The sequence below is a fragment of the Protomyctophum parallelum genome, assembly GCF_964188405.1.
Source record: "Protomyctophum parallelum genome assembly, chromosome: 13".
Lineage (NCBI taxonomy): Eukaryota > Metazoa > Chordata > Actinopteri > Myctophiformes > Myctophidae > Protomyctophum > Protomyctophum parallelum.
The window spans coordinates 32327142-32348381 of record NC_139708.1 but is presented as its reverse complement, the minus strand read 5'-3'; the positions used below and the strand labels follow the sequence as shown (position 1 = coordinate 32348381).

The 21240-nt window shown below is 43.4% G+C and overlaps 1 protein-coding gene across 3 annotated transcripts in view; it reads left to right on the top strand.

The window, feature by feature from the left end:
• mosmoa (modulator of smoothened a) overlaps window positions 1-19038 on the top strand; it is a 29639-nt gene extending 10601 nt beyond the window's left edge. The window contains exons 2-4 of one of the 3 annotated variants that reach the window (XR_014570168.1): window positions 5157-5369; window positions 15019-16827; window positions 16894-19038. Coding sequence is in view for 1 of the 3 variants with exons in the window: in XM_083780302.1 (XP_083636428.1) it covers window positions 5157-5369; window positions 15019-15203 (398 nt within the window). In the remaining 2 variants the exon portion in view is untranslated. Of the gene's footprint in view, window positions 1-5156; window positions 5370-15018 lie in introns of all 3 variants that reach the window. The other 2 variants (XR_014570169.1, XM_083780302.1) reach the window with 2 other exon arrangements.
• Window positions 19039-21240: the final 2202 nt, after the last annotated feature.

Sequence of the window (21240 nt, the reverse complement as noted above, 5' to 3'; positions counted from 1 at the left end):
GTGACATCTGCTGGCAAATCCCATTGACATATGGGATTTGCAGGGTCTTACATCACTTACTGCCGGCAAATCAGAGCACCTGTTTGAGCCAGAAAACCCCAGATCACAGAAAATCTACTGAATGTTAAAAGTTCATGTTTTTTGGGTGCAATTGAGATTAGAAAACCTAAAAAAAATAAGAACAATTCCAAAACCTTTTTTTTAATGTCACAATCCCTTTAATGACCACCCACCCCGCCTCTCCACAACAATATATACGTATATTTGGTAGTTAAGAAGGCACAATATTCCAGTCATTCCAGCCAGATTTATACTGAATAGTATGTAGAAGATCTACAAACATTCAATATGTCGCGCTCATAGACTGTGGTCGCATGCCTTGTAGATCGGCTATTGTAGTATATCAAGCCCGGAGTTATGATGGACTTATGATTAAACATAGTTTGACAACATCTGTGCAACATTTCACACTTTTACAAATTTTACCATGGATGACCTTCCTCTGTAATGAATCTGACCACCATGGACCACTGGTTTAGAAATAGTGCCCTATTGCCTGGCATGTTTCTGCCTGGGCCTTCTGCCTCTGGCTCCACTCTGCTCGTGACTCACCATGTGGCAAAGCTCCATCCGTCTCCTCTCCTCTCCTGTTGGATCAGTGATGGGTAGAATGTCTTACCACGCCTTGTTTCACGCTAGCAGATGTGCTACGCATTCACGTCCAAGAACCACCAAGCCAACATTTCTGTACCAGAAGACAAGAGAAAGAGGAACTGTACACACTGACTTGATTCTCGGGTCAAGCTCTTGTGCGCTCTCATACGTGTGTGTGTGTGTCGCACAAACATCTGCATGTGAAAGTGGTGTGTATGTGTGCGTGCGTGCGTATGTGCGTGCGTGCGTGTGTACGTGCAAAAGAGAGGGAGCGGGACAGAGCTTCAGCCACAGATATAATTGGGCCCACCAGGCTGGAGAACGAAGCTCGTCATCTCCTGCATGCACTGAATTGGTGACAGATTAAAGGAGGGGAATCTCAGTCTTTCTCCATCCCTCCTTCCTCGCCTCCTCTCCTTCCCCTTTGTTCATTGCTTTGGTGTCAGCAGAGCTTCAGTCCCCCCCCCCCAAGGCCTCCACAGTGATTGAGACACGAAGACTTTCAGCCTAACTGAGTCTGACGTCACTAACTGAACCTGGCATCACTATTTTGGGCGTGTCGTTATAATATGTAGGAGAACATTTCGAAGATTGTTCGAAATTGTTCTTAAATTCTTTGAAATTGCCAATCGACAGGCTTACGACAATACGACATTACGGTATTATGACTATGAGCCTGTCGCTTAGCTATTTTCAAAAACATATTTGGAAGAATGTGCAAAAATATGGAAGTGGCAAACCTATTTGGGAAAAGTCATCAATAACATTATATGCTAGTGCGGCAGAGTATAAATGTGACTTAGGTCACAAGCCCCGGGTCCCTCTTGCTCTTTTACAGATCATCCCCTTTTCCGTTCCTTCTCTTTTTCCAAGCCTCTGGCTCACCTTCTGTTGCAAAGCTGAAGTCTGTGAAGGCTTGTTGCTTCCTCTGTGTGTGTGTGTGTGTGTGTGTGTGTGTGTGTGTGTGTGTGTGTGTGTGTGTGTGTGTGTGTGTGTGTGTGTGTGTGTGTGTGTGTGTGTGTGTGTGTGTGTGTGTGTGTGTGTGTGTGTGTGTGTGTGTGTGTGTGTGTGTGTGTGTGTGTGTGTGTGTGTGTGTGTGTGTGTGTGTGTGTGTGTGTGGGATCTAGTGCTCGTCTCACATGCGGTGCTCTGTATTGGAAGCTTGCTGGGGATTTGGTTCTTCCTGCAGTGTTTTTCTTCACAGGCCTGTGTGTGTGTGTGTATATCATGCTCCACAACAATGCTGCTGAATAACGCTAAACTAAAATTGTGCTAAAGAAATACCACTAAAAGCGGTTCTTTGGCTTGCAATATGGTTATCTCATTCAGTGCTATATATAGCACCTATCTTAATCACTTTTAACCTGGCCTCCCTATTTTGGATATGTCATTGTAGGCAAAATCTTCTAAAACAGCCAATTTACAGTACATAATCATTTTCTTTCCAAGGTAACCTCTATAGAACCAAAATCCAAACCTCTATAGAACCATACGGGAGCTTAACAGGTTTTTTGAATGGCATTGGGGCAGCTATGCTACATTGCTGTCGGGCAGAAACCTTGTATCTCCATACATTCTTTTTTGGGGTAAATTAATAGCCTGCTTCTTCATACTACAGTGTGACCCAAAAGTAGCAAAGATAGACGATCTACGCGATGTGAGCTTGTGATCGGTGAAAGTGTTTGTGTCTGTGGATTAAGGATTTTGTAACCAATTAATGAAAATAACTATTTACAAGAGTTTGTGTCTAAATGATAAGCACATTGGTGCCATTGGAAGGCAAGTTCTTCTTTCCATTTCCTGAAAAGTAAAGTTTTTAGTTTCGGACATACAAGGTTTTCCACCCGACAGCAACAATGCCTCATAGTGCAGCAGCTAAGCAAAACGATCGTTCAGTTTGTGATAAAACTGGTACACGTATAGCCAAAGGCATTATACAAAGATTTGGATGTGGACCCATCTTGAATTTTTAACATGGTGCCCATAGCAGCCATTTTTCAAGATGGCCGCCAAATGAAAAAGGCCTTTTGTGGTGGTTCTGGACAACCGTGGGTCCGACCGACTCGACACCGGGCACTGCACTCCCTGTGGGGGTGTGGAACGTGTGTGTCGAATTTGAAGTCGGTGGGGCAAACGGTTCTCGAGTTACGTGGATTACAGATGTACAGACACACACAGACTTGAATATATGTCAATGGGCAATGCCCATTGGGTTTTCTTTAGATGATGGGTAAGAAGAGAGAGATGTGATGTCAGGTGGTGTGGGCTAAGAAGTGGTCAGGGCTAATATAAAGTATATGAGATGTACAGTAAGTGCAAAGAGAGATGGTGAGGGAGGGAGAAAATTATTTGTACCAATTGACTAGACAGTAGTGTAACAGGTTAAGGTGAGTATAGAGATGGAAATGTTCTAGCAAGCGAAGCCAGTGTATTGAGAATATGGGACATATGTGTCAGGAGTTATTTGTGAGAGGGAAGATGTATACGATGGTAGTGAGACCAGCCATGCTGTATGGTTGGAAACGGTGGCACTGATGAAAAGGAGGCACAGCTGGAGGTGGCAGAATTAAGGATGCTATGGTTCTCATTAGGAGTGAAAAGGAAGGACATTATCAGAAATTACTGAATTAGAGGATCAGCCCAGGTTAGAAGGTTTGTGGATAAAGCAAGAGATGTGAGTTTGAGATGGTTTAGACATGTGAAAAGGAGGGATGAGGGTACATTGGGAGAAGGATGCTGAATATGTAGCTGCCAGGTAAGAGGATGGCCAAAGACGAGGTTTAAGGATGCTGTGAGAGATGACATGAAGGTGGCAGGTCACAGAGGAAGATGCAGAAAACAAAACCAAATGGGGTCCATGTGTGGTCCAGCCCTATGGAATGTAAAATTCAAGCATGTGCTAATTAAAAGTATTTAAATATATAGTTTTGATGCTCATCCTAGATCCTACTACTATAGGGGATGCAAAGCAATATGCCCGTTTATCCGTCCGACTTCTCCTACCAAATCACTCCGTTAGTACACATCTCTCTATGCACAAAAAATGATGCATGCCACAGAAAACCATCTGCACTACATTGCATCCATGTCATATTTACTGTACAAATATTGCATACATACTGTTATTGCGCAACATTTCACTGTGACGCAAATTACATTACAATTTCCACATTAACCGACCCCTCCCCTTTTCCCTGCGCGTGCACACACACACACACACACACACACACAGTACTGTACAGTACACTACAGTATGTTACAGTACAGTACAGTACGGTACAGTAACGTGCGGTACGGCACAGTACAGTAGAGTATGGTACAGTATGATACCATAAAGTATGGTACAGTACGATGCAGTACGGTACAGTATGGTACTGTGCAGTACAGTACGGTACAGTACAGTACAGTATGGTACAGTACAGTATGATACCATACAGTAAGGTACAGTACAGTACAGTACAGTATGATACCGTACAGTAAGGTACAGTACAGTACGGTACGGTATGGTACGGTACGGTACAGTGCAGTACAGTACCGTATGATACCATACAGTAAGGTACAGTAAGGTACAGTATGATGCCCTACAGTTCCGTACAGTATTATACAGTATGGTACAGTACATCACAAAGGTATAGCCAAATATATGCTGAAATGCAAAATCAGTCTAATATTGGTGGCCATCTTGAAATTAATGGCCGCCATCTTCTCTCACAATAGTTAGCCACTGTAGTAATATGAGTATTGTGAGACAGAAGGAAGCTTCTTAGAAATTACAAAGTTCCTAATTCAAATTCTGCATCAAGAATACTGTATCATTCAAGACAGAGATCATCCATATTTAACCAGTCTGAAAAATGGCGGCCATTTTGAATTTTCATTGAAAATGTTATATTATCCAAAAGAAACATTTACCAAGTACTATGCATGGAAATATGTCCAAATATGTCTCGAATATCATATTATATCCATCACTCATAAGAAAACGTTTGTTGCTGGTGGCCATTTTGAAAAATGGCTGCTATGGGCGCCATGTTGAAAATTCAAGTTGGGTCCACATCCAAATCTTTTTAGAATGCCTTTGGCTATAAGTGTACCAAATTTCATGCTTTTATCACAAACTGATCGATTCATTGATATAGTGGAGCTAAGCTGCTGTACTATCACATTTTTATGTGAGGCATTGATGGAGCCTGCTGTGTGTTTGCAGGGCTGCTGTATTTGACCAGCTATGACACCATGGCATTTTGCACAGGACACAGAGCTAATGTACGCCACAACCAATGCTCTGACTGGCGTATTGTGTGTAGACTCAGGTACTGGTTATTGGGTTGTGTTGCTTCAAGGGCATTACAGATGAGATCAATCCTTCCTTTGAGAGTGCAAACATTCTATGAAAGTAATTAATTCTGAACTTCAGTATTAATCTCCAGTGAAGATTTGACTGTATAAATGTGCTTTTGTACATGCAGGCTTTACAATTCCTCTTCCTCTTCTTCCTATAGGCGCCCTGACGGTTGGCCTCGTCCGGCAGTGCCAGACCATCCACGGGCGAGACCGGACCTGCATCCCGCCACGGCTGCCCCCGGAGTGGGTCACCACGCTCTTCTTCATCATTATGGGCATCATCTCCCTCACGGTCACTTGTGGACTCCTGGTGGCATCACACTGGCGCCGCGAAGCCACCAAATATGCCCGGTGGATCGCCTTCACTGGCAGTAAGTGCTCGGACCATGCTGAACGACCAGTATCCCATTGGCCTTTTTTGTACATTTAACATTTGCAGGTCCATTTTTGGTTCCATTTGTACCCTCTTTGGAGTTAATCACTTTAAACTTGTCATGCGTCCCTATTTTGGGCATGTCAATATAGTATTTCAGAGATTTAAAAGAAAATAAACGTCAACGCCAATTTCACTTGCAATGCAATGTGTTGTGAGCTTTTTCCGCGAAAAATCGGGCTTAAGTGATTACATTTACAATAAGAATATATTACTGTGTACACACTACACACCCTACTACCCATGCTCATTACACCTCTTCCCGTAAATAGCAGCCATTGCTACGGTAGTGCATTGGTTTGCCAGCAGCTGGCACCTGGTCTATGATGAAGCAGGGAGGCGAGGAGAACAAGTGAGAGATAACGATTGTTTTCTAAATCAGTGCTATTGAACAGTGTGTGTGTGTGTGTGTGTGTGTGCTACTCTGCTTGCACATGCACATTTACAGTATGAGCATCTTTTCTTTTTTTTCAAAGTTTTTTATTTATTTGAAATGTGAAGAAATAATAACACCTGTGTGAAGTGAGGGGCACTCTTATCATCGTACATCAACGTAACATGTTGATTTGCTCGTCCACATATGACGTACATTCTCCATTCATTGTCAATGGTAATTTAATGTTTGTGTAAGACGAAAATCTAATAGCTGAATATAGAAGGGGCTAGCTCCCCTCAAAAATAACTGATTTACAAGCTCACAGCAGGTTGTGATGTGACAATGTAGCTCACACAGATGGCGTAGGCTGGACTAATTACCATAACGCAGCATATAAAGTCTGGACATACTGTGTGAGAAAAGGCTACATTTCACACCTATTCTGTTGGGTTTTTGTTTTCGAGATTCGCGAAGTCAGGACAAATTCACCGGGCTTTGTAGCATCCGCTAAACCTGTGCAAAGTCCCTGTGAATCGCCTTATTTACAGAAATCCAAGCCCTCTAAAAGAATGGGGCTGTGCGCCAAGCAAAATCTGCGTCCCGAGCTGAATTGGAAGGCGTCAAGTCACTCTTTGACGGTCGCACTCGGTGGCAAGTGATGAGATTGCCGTGGCAACGGGAAGTAATCTCCACCATTGTCTGCTTTCTGTGGTTGTCCTTCCTATTACGATCTCAGCAGTCTATCATGTTTGCTTGCACAATGGCCACAAGTAAAATATGTATTTAGGCTTTGGAGACATTTCTCGTTTGCTTCTTTTTTTTAACCAGGACGTTGTGTTTTGGGTTCTGGAAGAAGGCCAAACAACAGCACGTTGTCGTGAGAGACTGATGTGGTATGAAAGCACAGCCCACCTCTGGAACAGGCAGAGAGGAGAGGGACGGAGCCAAGGCTGTGCTTGTTTTGTTTGAGCTTTTTTGTTGTTGTAATTTTTGTTTTCCCCTGACGTTGCTGAACTACATTGCTGAACACTGCGCCTCTCTGGGGCTGCTGTGCTGTGGCTCATAATGAGTGTCTGTGAGCCGTAAGGGGGTGAAGAGTCAGGTCAGTTAATTAAAGAGGACTTGAGGCTAATTCATGTCAGTGGTTCTCAAACCTTTTTGCTTCAAGCACCCCCAGTGTGGTACAGTGGTATGCATTAGGCCACGGTCCCCCGTAACTCTTTACAGGTTCCAGTAAATCACTCTCAGAGTTACACACCGCTAAGGGTTCATTTGGTTCCTAACTGTTAATAATTTAGCTGTGGACCCTCTCAAGAACCCCTGGGAACCACTGACTCATGTGTCGTGACATATTTTTCAGTTGATGGTCACTTGTGTCGAGTGACAATTTGACAAAATATACATTTGGCTTTAGACCAATGTTCTGTGCGTGGGAGAGAGAGTGGGGACACAGATGGAGGGAGAGGCAGAGGCACAGAGTCATGGGTCCAGTGTTGAGACCGGGATGATTCATTGGGGGCTAGCAGGTGATGAAGTCTGGAGTTGGGTAGGTAGTATACTGTACCAGTAGGTGTAACTGGCCACGGGCCACTGGCACCTGAATGGGCAGCTTTGTATGACCACCACAGACCGCGCTCTGTCCCCCTCTACACTCCCACGTACGTTGCACTCTGGAGCCCCCTGGGCCGTGCACATTACACCCCCACTAGTGAAGACCCCTCAGCCAAGCCACTTTATTGGCTTCCACTCCCCTTAGCCGCTGCCATTTGATCAGCAGCAAGTGGGCCGGCCAGGTGAAGCCACACTGCAGGTGTAGAAACATATGCCCAAGAGGCACAGAAGCTCCAGAAGGGCTCCATGCAGTCGCTTCGGTCACTGAGCACTGCAGCTATCTCATTAGCTGAGCTAGCAACGGAAACACTGAGCCAGGTATACTCCCGCCTCCTCCTGGGCTTACCTTTTCCCAGCATCCTTCTGCTATGATGGCTGTGGGCCACTGTGGTTCACTTCTGGCCCAGTGTAGATAAACACATGGCCGGAGCAATGTATGAAAGGGAAGAGACATAAATATTAGCTGTGTCTGCCCAGCCGGGCAGGTCAACCTGACAGAGCTTGCTTTGCTACAAACTGGAAGAGTGGAGACATTTAGCCAATCTGGGTGACTGAGATTAAATCAACTTTTAGCCACTTGAGCCCTATATACTTTGTCGTAGGACAAATAGGAAAATTTCCCACTCTACCAGCTCATAACACATCGACATCACATCGCAAAATGTTTAAACTTTGCACCGAAATTGGTAACCAGTTGGGAGGCTGGGAGGCAGCCTTTAACCCATTCAAAGTGGGAAAGCGTCTGTGTCATTTTTTTTGCGTTGGCTATGCTTGTACATCTGCTATTTTGAAGATTTTAGAAAAATCTTGAAAGTGTGGAAACTACTTATTTAGAAAGCATTTGTAGAATCAGCCTCAGGTCTTGATTGGTTAAGCAACATAATGTTGTGTCAGAGTGTTATTTCCTATGCGTCAGTGTTTTAATAATGGATTGTGTCAGCTCACACATTGTCAGTAGTACAAAGACTGGTTCTAAATGAGTCTTATGTTTGTGTGGGGTTTTTTGAGCTGTAAATTCATCATAACTATGCTTAAGTTGCTGATAGCTTGGAACACAGGGACGTAGGGTCATTTACATTGGAGGTGGAGGTGGAGATACCAGACGTTATGGCTGACTCAGGATCAGCTTCTTCAACTCACATGCAGTGCTTAGGTAAATGCAGCAAGATGGCCTGATCAGCACTTTCAGAGCATTACAGAGTGTCTGGAAATGCGTATTCTCTTTACAAATGTATGGTGGTCACAAATAATGATGATGATGATGATTAGTTGTATACAAAATTACATTTCAAGTGCCTATTTTGGAATCACTTGGGGCAAGCAGGTAGGCTACAGTTTGATGATCTATTCTAGAGCTTATATTACAAGCTTTATGTAATTAGCCATATGACGAATAGCTGATCTCCCAGCTCACAACGTTTCGCCACGCGACTATGCAAGTTGTTATTTTATTTTAGGGATTTGTTTGGTCAGGGATTTTGGAAAATGATCACCTATAATGACATGCCCAAAATAGGGATGCCAGGGTTTATGTGGTTAAACCCAACAGTCCTGTGCTATCACAAAATTGACTTATTTTCTCTACAGCATTTCTGTTGAGCAAAGTCAATAGGTGCAACGTCAGTAAGAGTCTGGAGTCCACAGGGACAGCACAGAACAGCTCAACAACGTGACAAGACAGGCAAAGACAGGCAGGCTTACAAACTCCCAACTTTTTGCCAGCTGTCATGAGGATATATCATGCAATTTGAACAAAAAAAAAACAGACATCCCGCAAGGTAACATTAAAGGATATAGTTATAACCAGACTCTGTGCCACTGACACATTCCTGCAGTAATTGTGCAGGATACAGTAGCTAGCTGGTTAACCAGTCTTCAAAATGTGAATGTTTTTGACATGGCATATATCAGTGTTGCTACTGCTAGACATATTTAGACAGATCACTGGTACCCTACTCACTACTACTGCTTCTACAGTCAATTCGACCAGGAACCACTCTCAGGCAAAAGGAAAACAATAGCAAGTGTCGAAATGGTGCTGGACTATCTGTAGTGAAGAGTTTGTGAAATAGAGCCTGTCACAGCTGCCAATTTATTTTTACTTCAGAAAAAGACCCAGTAGACCAATTTTGGTTTCAAGCTTCTTGGAAGAATAACCCTAGTAAAGCACCCTTAGATGGAAGGACCCTGTGTTGTATGAATCAAAGTGGCAGAGCATCTTTATCAGATTTAGCTGTTCCATTTCAAATTCATCCCAGCTATTGAGTAATCATCCACTGGTGTCAAAGAAGTGTGCTTTAATTAATTAATTTGTTTTGCTTTAGCGGAAACCCAAAGTGTTTGCTACATTAGTGGACTGGAAGCTCGACTTGAAACTACACATCTTCAAAGGAAACGGAGATAAGACTCTAATTAGTGATGTCTCTGTTGAAACACAGACGGAAGCTAATAGCCTGCATTTACTGTGATAAAGGCTCTTAATGATTTCACCCATGACCTCATGTTTGCCTGCCTGGATGCTGCCGGACGGACAACATGCTGAGTGCTGCAACACAACACAAGCCTCGCCTCGTCTCGGGCGCCTGCATGCCTCCTTTGTCATCGGACCCGCCATGTGATCAACACACCAGGCTAATTGGTCCCTGTGGGTGCTGTGGTGTCTTGACCATGACACGGCTTGTTAACGATGCCCACAGCAACCTCAGCCCTCCAACAATACACAGGGAAAATAAATAATAGCGCAAATAGCTGATCTACGAGCGGGTTGTGAACGTCGCATCCGTGCTTAGTGCTTACACACTCACGCCCTATTTAATACTTAGACACACAATGGTGTTGTTTTCATACCGAAATTGGGGATTAAAAGTGCTTATGTGCTTAAGGGTTGATATGTACCTTTATTACACGGCTTGGTTGAATGCTTCATTCTGATTGGTCAATCGATGAATTCGGCAGGCTGTTATTTCTGGATAATGACCGCTCCTTCTCTATAACAGACCGCTGGCCAATCAAAGTCTCAGAGCACCTGCTGCGCCCTGCTTGATTTACTGCTGTTTCCAACATGACAGCCATGTAAACACACACACACACACAATGTCATTTACAGCTAAACATTGCTCTCAAAAATGTTTTTGAAAACATTTGAGCGAGAAATAGACAAAGCAGTACCCGGAAATGGATTTGATCAACTCACTTCCTTGTTTTCTGACTGTGCTACAGCTGGACAGACGCCGGCCAGCGCGACACTTATGGAATACTTTCATTACCGCAAGCAAGGAAATACCTTGTTTTGTTGTGTTTTGGGTCCATTTATTAATTTATGTATTAAGTAGCTGTGACCGTCAGGTTGATCAACCACATCCACTTCACGTCGGTGGTTAATCACCCTGTCGGTGAATTATCTCCCGACAATGACCACCTAGCCAGACATTATCCCTTACTAATTATTGTCATTATGTCCTTAGTTGACATATCCCTGCTTAAGGGTTGATATATCCTGTCACTCACATCAAAACCCCCTTTTCGCTCTCTCTCGTCACATCACAGCAATTTCGGCATGCCCAGAATAGGGACACTAGGTAAGGTTGAAGTGGAAAATGATGCCCACAGAAAATTCAGCCTGCTACTGTAGGTGTACGGACATACGGTTTATACATATAAACCCCACATGCACTGTCCTACATACCTTTATTGTGTGTAATTAGTGAATGTGTGTGGTTGTAGTCATTTCCATTGCATGCATGTGCTCATGTCCTTGGACAAAGTAGCTACCGGTATGCAGATCCTCACAACTTCTCTGTTTGCCTGATATGATGCTACCCAGATCAGATGAGTGGGTTTTGAAATTGCGTTATCGTCAGGAGGTGGGGGGTTGGAGCGATGAGTTTGTTAAAAAAGCCATGTCACTTTATTTCTCGTCAACTCCCACAGTCTATATTTTGCAGCCAGATTTTGTTTAGAAATGCCATTGCTGAGTTGAATGTCATGGCTTTCATCACAGTTAGCACAATTTTGCTAACAAATCACTGATTGTGTCCAAAGCGTCATCATGTAACAAATAATCAGAATTACTTTATTCACTGTGTGCAATAAATTTAAAAGAGGCTTGTTGTCGGTGACACGACATATTGACCTTGGGACATATCGACCCTTGTGTGCAACACACACACACACACACACACACACACACACACACACACACAGCCTGTGCTCAAGTGGCATGTGCCCAGCCAGGCAGCCACTGATAACTTTTTGTAGTTGGCTGTGACACAGAGGACAGGAAGTGAGGCGCGAGGGCTAAAGGCTTCTGGCGTTGATGTATTTATCTGACCTGTCGCTCTGTGTACACTGTCGGTCTGTACTTCCTTCTACTTCCTTTATTAACCACTTAAGCCCTATTTTATACGTGCGTACGATGCATGAAAGTGGTCGATCTAAAAGCCCACAATGCACTGCAAAGCTTGTAGATCTGTTCATTATTTTGGAAAATGGGGATGCCAGTTTGAAAATGGTTAAACCTTTTTTTTGTAATCGACACCCCGAATGGTTGTTTGCTTTCTGAAATTAGATCCCCCACACTGCAAATTCCTTAGCTTTACATGTCCGTGTTTACACTCCCTTAGGATTTTACAGCGTATGAAAATAAAATAAAACAGGTTGGCTACAGAGAACCATAGAAATCATTAGACTTTATTGTCCCAGATGGAAATTTGTTTTCACAGCCCGTTCAACACAGAAACACAAACACAGTAATAAAAAAAGCATAGAATCTCTCTAAATACACCCATACCTCCTCCTAGCACAGAACATTGTCAGCCAGGCAGTTTGGTTAATGCTGCAATGGCAGAGTGTACAAAACTCCTGCTAAAGCAAGATTTATATCCGTGTCCAGGAGGCAGTAATGGTGATCACTGTGTCATTTGATGGAACGGTCATCACGGTAGTTCAGGCAGGCACGGAAGCTACTCTCATATACCCTCCAATTATGTACGGCCATGATCCTAATGGTTGAATCTATAATGGATGAAGCTGTCCATTTGACCAGCATGCACTGTAACATGCTCAACATCATCTCTTGCTGCTGCCACATTTGACAGCGCTTCAGTGATCCAACTCCCTCCACCAATGCAGTCTCCTCCTGTAGGATCATTTAGGTCTTCACTGTGTCAATATGTCATTCAAATCTGGGTTCATAACTTCATATGACATCCTTTTAATTTCGGTGAATCTTCAGGTTCTGCCCTATGAGCAGTTTTAATGTCGATTTATCATGTCTGTGTAATAACTGTATTTAGGCTCTGCCTCAGGGGGGGTTGTGATCATCTCAGAGTATGTGTCATGCTTGTGCAGATTATTGTGTATATCACGGGACACCAGCAAATCATTGTTGCAATAAATTATTTCATCTTAACAAAAGTGTCTTTTGGGAAGAGTGTGGAGTCTCTCTCTAAGGGTGGACGGTGGTGAGTCGCAAGTTGACACCAGGCAGTTATTAGTGTGTGTGTGTGTGTGTGTGTGTGTGTGACAAATATTTTACCAATTTAAAAAGCGATTGTAACTAAACCTTCTAACTCCATTGGATGTCGTTCAAACCACCTAACTCGAATTTACGGTTCGACATTCTAAAAAAAACTAACTCCTCCTGACTCCACTTGAGCTGGAAAAGTGTTGATAATAACAAATTCAAGTATGTGACTGACAATATATATGCAACTCTTTTTCTTTCTCTCTCCACATTTTTCTTCTTTTTATTTTGTTTTCATTTCCTGAAAAGTTAATATTTTGGACCTACCGGTATTTGATCTCTGCCCGACAGCAGATATACAGATAGAACTGGACACATGACGTGACCAGAAGAAATGAGAAATGGAAAAGAACACAATGAGCAGGAAAACCACAGATGCATCTCGTATCATTGTACACAGGGGCCAGTCTGTCTGATGCAGCAGTCGATGGCCATGGGCATGGCCACGGCCACGTATTTCCTGCTCAAGCGAATAATTTGTCAGCCATAATCGTAACAGTGTCTCGCCGAACAATTGAGAGTGCTAGGCGTGTCATGGCTCCGTCGCTCATGTCCCGGATGTGTGTGTGAAGAGGATTTTAGAGGCAGTATGTGATGTTGTATTGTTTTTTTAGATGGTCTTTGTTTGTTGTGTGATGTACTGTAAAGCCTGAGTTATACTTGTACTTAGTTGCATGCTGGTGTTGCATACCGTAAATAGCAGAGCTCACAACTCGTCGCATTTGTCATGTGTTGTGAGCTTGATCTGCTAGTGCTATTTACTGAGCACAATACCGGCACGCAACTAAGTATAACTGAGGCTCTAGACGGTGAAGCAACCTGCTGTTTCTCAACATCGGGTCCAGGGACCACCAGGGGTCCAAAATGGAGAGTGCTCCTCTGAGAGTGCAGTCTTCTTCTTTGTGTGCGGCCAACCTCTATATCACGTCTTTCCAGTGGTTGGCGCAGGCGAGTGCAGCGGAATTTGGCTCGGCCAGGTCGACTCCGGTACATTGTGGAGCATAGCAACATCTCATGATGTGGTCCATTGTTTGTGGTTCACCGCACACACAAGCATCAGAGCATGTCAATTTACTTTTTTTCATGGATGCCTTGCAGTGTCCTTCCGCCAACCCGCAGACGGTTCAAAGTTTTCCAGACGGCCCAAGGTTGGTCATGGCCAGTCGCAAGGCATTCATCTGGGGTGATGCCTCTCTCTGTCCATTGGGTTGTCTGTCTGGCTGCCCAGGCTGTTCCATTGGTTGTGCCACTCCGTAGTCCTGGCAACAGATGGTGTAGTTTCCAGTTCTGCAGTGGCATAGGAAGCTACTTCTGGACCTGAGTGCCGGTTGACATGGGCCTGCTTTGTGCGCTCGGCTTTGGTGAAGACTTCTCTGTGGATGTCAGGGGTTGCGATATGCCAGAGAGGGCGTAGACTAGAGGCACTGTACGGGGGTTGTTTTGATGCACCCAGTCACTCTCCAGCAGGTTGAGGATGGGGTCTAGTTTGGGTGCGTGGCTTGATTTATAGTTATACCATGCTGGGCATGCATATTCGGTGGTGGAAAAGCACAGGGCTAGTGCCGTTGTACGCAGCATGCTTGGGTGAGCTCCCCACTTTGAGTTGGTTAATTGGCGCAGGAGGTTGTTCCTGGTGGACAAGTTGGCTCTCGTCTTCTGGATGTGCTCCTTGTAGCTGAGGGTACGGTCTAAGGTTACTCCCAGGTAGACTGGATGTGCTCCTTGTAGCTGAGGGTACGGTGACTCGGTCTAAGGTTACTCCCAAGTAGACTGGGTGCTGGTAGTTCTCAGGCCTTATTCCGTCCCAGGTTACATTGAGCTCCCGTTTAGCCTCCTTGTTTTTGAGGTGGAAGCTGCAGATTTGGGTCTTCCCAGGTTTCTCTCTGGGACCCCAATCTACACTGCAAAATCCTCAGTGATTATTTAACTATGAGAGTGTACAACTGAGAATGCAGTAACGGTTGTACACTATAGGTCTGTCACGTAGCCTAATGCATATCAAAGTGTGGGTCCTTGAAATGAAAGCGAATCACTGAACTGTCTCTCTCTCTCTCTCTCTCTCTCTCTCTCCCCTAGTGATCCTGTTCTGCATGGCAGCGCTCATCTTCCCCATAGGTTTCTACATCAACGAGGTGGGGGGCCAGCCCTACAAGCTGCCCAACAACACGGTGGTGGGCTCTTCCTACGTGCTCTTCGTGCTCTCCATCTTCTTCACCATAGTGGGACTGCTGTTCGCAGGCAAGGTCTGCCTCCCGGGCTGAGGACTTTCTTCTTCAAAGCACTGCCTTGTGGAACTACCAAACAGGAGGGCTTTTGAGATATTCACGGAATTCAAACAAACAATCAAAACAAAATGAAACTAACAAACAAACAAACAAAACCACACACACAATACAGACGATGACTAAAATAATGAATTACTAAAAGAATAAATGAAATGAAGACAGCAAGTGGAAATGGAACTCTGGCAGAACCAGGAATGTCTCTCTGGGATGAACTGTCCACCCTGTGGCGAGGAGTCACAGCGGAGCCACACAGCAAACTGTTTTAAAGACAAAGTACAATTAAATAGATGAACGGAAATGCTAAATAAAAACAACAAAACTGAGACACGGACTCAGCGTGATGAGGAGAGGGTTGACATAGTGCTGCCCAGGCCATCTGAATCCCCCCCCCCCCCCACTTGTTTATTTATGTGACACGGTCATCTCCTGTTGTTGTCGTTGCACTTTCGGAGAGCGCCGGGGTGGGTTGGCGGGGAGGAGCGAAGCCCTATTTATGCAGTAAATCTTAGCGATTCCCAACCTGTGGGCCGTGAGGACATTGCAAGTGGGCCTACACATAAATTATTTGTATTTATAACATTAACATTGTAAAGAAAAAAACTTTTCTTTCTTTAAAACCATGAAAAATGTGAATACTGATGAATAAGAACTTCAAGTACCGGTATACTAGGTTAGTTCCATTGATCCAAGCCGGAACACGAATCAATTGATTGATTGTTCAAATAAACATGCTCTGAGAATCCATGCGGCCCAATTGGGCCCTGATCCAGAAAAGGTTGGGAACCGCTGATATTACGACGTCCTACGACGAGTGTAAACCGGGCTGTAAAGAATGTGTACGGGTGAGTGGGTCCACTATGAGAGACGGAGAGCAAACAACAGCACGTATGCCTTGGCTGCCATGGCAACCGCTGCCGCAATGTGGTTGGCAACTCCAACTCCCCGCCGCCTCCGCTCCTGACCGCCCGCCCACCTACTCGCCCTCAACACACACACGCGCACACACACACACACACACACACACACACCTCTCCACTCTCGGTGAGAAACCGTTGCCATCACTACCACTCCTGTCGCAATTCCCAGCTTCTCCTGACTATTTAAGTTGTGTGTGTGTGTGTGTGATTCTTTCTTACTTTTTTTCCCCGCTGTTGTACACTTTGTGTTCTTTTATTCCCCCCCCCCCCCCCCCCCCCCCCAAACAACTAAACCTGCACACCGCCTTCGGATGCAAAACAAAATGAGGGATTTTGTTATTGAGAATCGCAACATTACGGCCCTAAAACCTTCCAAGACAACCTGCTGATGAAGATCTCAGGACCGAAACAACGTGTTTCTGAATAAAAGGAAAAATTACCCTGATTTATTTGCATTTGAAGCTGCCCAAACCACTTTTTTGAGTGGTGCTAGCGCCACTCCTATGTGGAGCAAACACACACACACACACACACACACACACACACACACAGAGTCCAAGGAACAGTACAGTACAGTACAGTACAGTCCAAACAACGTACAGTAATATGAAGTACAGTACTACAAAGAACAGTACAAGTACAGTACTACACAGTACAGTACTACAAAGAACAGTACAGTACAAGTACAGTACAGTACTACACCGTACAGTACAGTTCAGTACTACAAAGAACAGTACAGTGCAGTACAGTACTGTGAAGTACAGAACCAATAGTCAGACAACCAATAGTAAGACAACCAATCGTCAGACACCCCAACAGCACCACTCACTTCAGACGGGTCTGATATTTCGACTACGTTTATCGGCCCTAGGCTTGCTTTTCAATGTTATTTTATTACAACATGAGCTCAGTTTGCGTGTACTAGACGTTTATCGAAGCCTCTGTGGCTTTTGAACAGGGTAAACTGCTGCCTGTCATGTAAGATAGGAAGCCCCCCCCCCCCCCCCCCCAGGTGTGGAGTTTTGGGGGGCCGGGGACAACAGCTGTGATCAGCTGTCTGGGTGGGCTGCTGCATTGAGAGACGGGAGGGAGGCAGGTGTGTTGAAGTCTCTTGTCTCCAAGCAGCCAGCTCTGCCTCGGGGAGCCGGAGCGTGGTCACACTCTAGACCAGTGGTGGAAACAGTACTTGCATGTTTTACTTAAGTAAAAGTATCAATACTGCAATGTAGAAATACTCCATTACAAGGAAAAGTCCAGAATTCAAAATGTACTTGAGTAAAATGACAAAAATATTGGCATCAAAATGTACTCAAAATGTCAATCTTTGGAAAATGGCTGAAATATATATAGAGTGGTTAATGTGTGTTTTGTAATATTAATCTAAATCTACAAAGTAAGTTTTCAAATAAATGTAGTGGAGTAAAAGTACAATATTTGGATCTTAGATGTAGTGGAGTAAAAGTAAAAGTATTGGAAATTGGAAATACTCAAGTAAAGTACAGATACTGTACCTAAACATTTTACTTCAGTGCAGTACTTAAGTAAATGTACTTTCCACCACTGCTCGAGACCTGCAGGCAGAGCAGCGAATCAAGCCTTGATTTATACTTAGTCATACGATGGTGTTGCGTGCAGAAAAACAGCAGATCTACAGGCTCACAACGCTTCGCACTATGCAACATGTTTTGAGTCTGTAGATCTGCTCTTTTCGGCATGCGACACCGGTGCGTGCCGGAGTACACATGAAGCATCAAGCACCTTTAAAAGGGGAATACCGCTCTGTTTATATAACCATCATATGATATTCATATGCCTTTATAGGACAGCACAATATGAACAGCATTAACAACTGTATCGCAGCTAAATATCAGATAACATGGGCTCCACTCTGTGACTCAGAGAATAAAGACTGTGAACTATACAATATTCATTCTGAACTTGTACACACACACACCCACACACGCACGCTTCATATTATAACAGCGCTATTAGTTTAGTAGCAGAAGGCTTACCACTTCCAATTAGCTCACTTTGGACATAAACGTTATTCTGCCTTTTTAGCAGATGGTGCGAATGGAGACCCGACACCAAAGTATGACAATGACATGCATGCATGAATACGATTGGTATTCTCCTTTTAAAGCTGTTCATACTGGAGGGGAAATAAGGGAAACAAGCTCATTGTTTTTTTGTTTTTGTTTTTTTGTTTCGCAGAATGTTAAAAACACGAGGACTGCTGGTCAGATCCATGCATGAGGCTGTGCCTCAGTGTGCTGCTCTTGAAGTCTGTGAACGCGCGCACACACACACACACCCACACACACACACACTCTAATATAGAGATACATGCATGTACAGTATAGATTCACGCATGTACGTACACATGTTTTGGACGCAGCATTAAACCTAATGAAACTCAGATCTCCACCATATAGACAAGTGTGTGCTGACATGGTTCCAGACTGAGACACAAGAGCGTTTATTGTCATTTTCTCTTCGTTTCCATGCTTAGCCTTTTTTTCTTCTCTCACCCTTGTTTCCAATGTACAGCGCTAACGATGGACTCCACATCGCCTTGCCCCGGTTCAATTCGGTATTGTGCCATGACCTGTTATGTTTAATAATGTACAGACACAAAAGGCGGGGATCTCTGTATTAGCAAGCGCTGTGTATTCAACAGTATAGGCAGCAGAAATAGAAGCACCACACAAATGTACAAAAAGAGAGAACTTCTTACCTCATTGTTTTTTGTTTTTTTTGTTTCTGCTATTATTTTCTAATAATGGTGGCAGTGTGTGCCCTCTAATTTTTGTCTATAGCCTTGATCAGATGTCTACACATAAAGCCTATGATCATAGCAGAATTATTTATCACTGAATAAAACGAGGAAATGATGGATGTGTGTGCTTTGGACACTGTACGGTTTTGCTCGTCTATAAAGGCATAAAATGCTTTTCTCAGCAGTAGTTTGCTAGAGTTGACAATACCTGCACGAGCCTAAAACAGTAGCCTAGAAGATAATGCAGTTGACTAGAAATCTGAAAAGTTGTATTATTAAATTTAACTTTAAACTGTGAATTATGACTAATGCTTAGAAAATATATGTTCAATATGACCTGAGTTGTAACTGGCCCTGCTTTGAAATGATTTATGATTATGGATGTTAAGACTTGAGTTAACTTAACTACTAATCTAATACAGTAACATCTGTCTCGGGTCCTGTCTCGGGGACATACAGTATGTCCTATAAAGGTGGTTCTCAAAGTGGGGTCTTTGGGTTTCTTGAGGGGGCTCCAAATGGACACTTACAGGTCTGTAACTCTGTTATGGGGGTCCTTGAAATTACAAACGTTTGGGAATCACTGTCCTAAAATAACTACCGTCCTGCTTCATGGATCGTGAGTATATTCAGCCACAAATCTACTGTGATCAAGGGCAGTTTAATGGTGCATAATGAGGGCTATATCAGTGTTGTTCCCTTAAATGCAAGTCATCTTCAGAGTTAAAAGGATATTTCACTTTCAAACATGCTTTGTGTCATTTTAACATCTACTCTGGCTTTTGTGAACACCTCAAACAGTCTTTACGTTGTTTGATTGAGTATCTAGATAATTGAAAACTAAAAACTATTGAAATTGAAATAAAAATCACACCCGTCTGAAGTGCGGGGCTTATCATCGTACATCATCATGATGTCAAATAGACATATGCCTATTTGCTCAGACACTGGCGTAGAATTCTCCATTGTCCATCGGAATTTTATGTTTGTGTAGGACAAAAATCACACCCGTGTGAAGTGAGGGGCGCTAATATATTAAAGTCTAACTCATGTTGATTAGGTGAAAAAAAAAACATTAAACATTAAACACCATTAACAATAAAAAGACAATATAAGGCACATGATGACGTAAATTTTCCCTTCATTGTCAATGGCGTAAGTAAAGACAAACATTAAACCAATGGGAATTTAATGTTTGTGTAGGATGGAAATCTACACTAATAGCTGAATATAGGAGGGGCTAAAACATAAGGACAATATCAGTTACCTTACCAGTAGCAAGGATGGGTTTTTTCCAATTAATCTAACATGGTTAAAATTCACCTGAACATGGTTAAATATCAACTGTCTAATGTTGAAATGAAACCAAACATGAAACCGAAAGTGAAATATCCCTTTCACCTGCACAAAACCTGACACATTGACTGCCACGTATAAATAAATAAATTAATATTATTATTTTTTTAAGTCATCCGATACATACATTTGTAACCGCGATCAGTGACGGGGCCGGATTGGCCGTAAACAAAGCTCTTTTTGATCAGAATCGGAATCTGGGATAATGGGATAAAAGTATGTAAAAAATAATCCTAACAAAGGTAAGCGGGGATGGATGGCCGGCAGCAAATTAGATGTTCTGGTCATCGCCCTGTTTACGTCGCACTAGCATTCCAGAGCCAGATGTAGCTGAGGACCGCGACCAACTTTAATCAACATACAACATTAAAAGACGGAGATCTCCATCCACGTCAGTGAACCGATGGATTTGAAAAGACAGAGATCTCCGTCCACGGCAGTCAATGTGTTGTCTAAATATGGTAAGCGATTTAGATAGTTTGTTCTATGGACACTTGAGTAATGCTCTTCATATTGGTGTTAATTTACCTAGCAGTGACCTTAAATTCTATTTATTATGCCATGAAGGCATCCAATCAGTTGGAATTATAATTTTCAGCCGTCAGTGATTTGATTTGAATGCTGTTCACCTGTAAAGTAAAGAATTCACCATTTCACCATTTGAGCATTCAGACTGTGTTTTGTTTGCTTGCTTTTGGGCAAAGATGGTGATAATAACACGCATGAATAGTGATTCTGTAATTTGGGACGCTGCAGTGCTCAATGAAGCACGGTTTTCTGGTTATTCCATGGATGGTGGCATCCAATATGTTCATCTGGCAAGATTGCTCTATTGATTTGCTTCATGTACGTGGCTGCTGTGGCATTATCTATATGGCATTTGCAGCTTCAATCAGTCCTTCAATCATGAGTATTTTTATTTGATCTTTTACAGGAAATGCAATTTTCGGATTAACAGCCA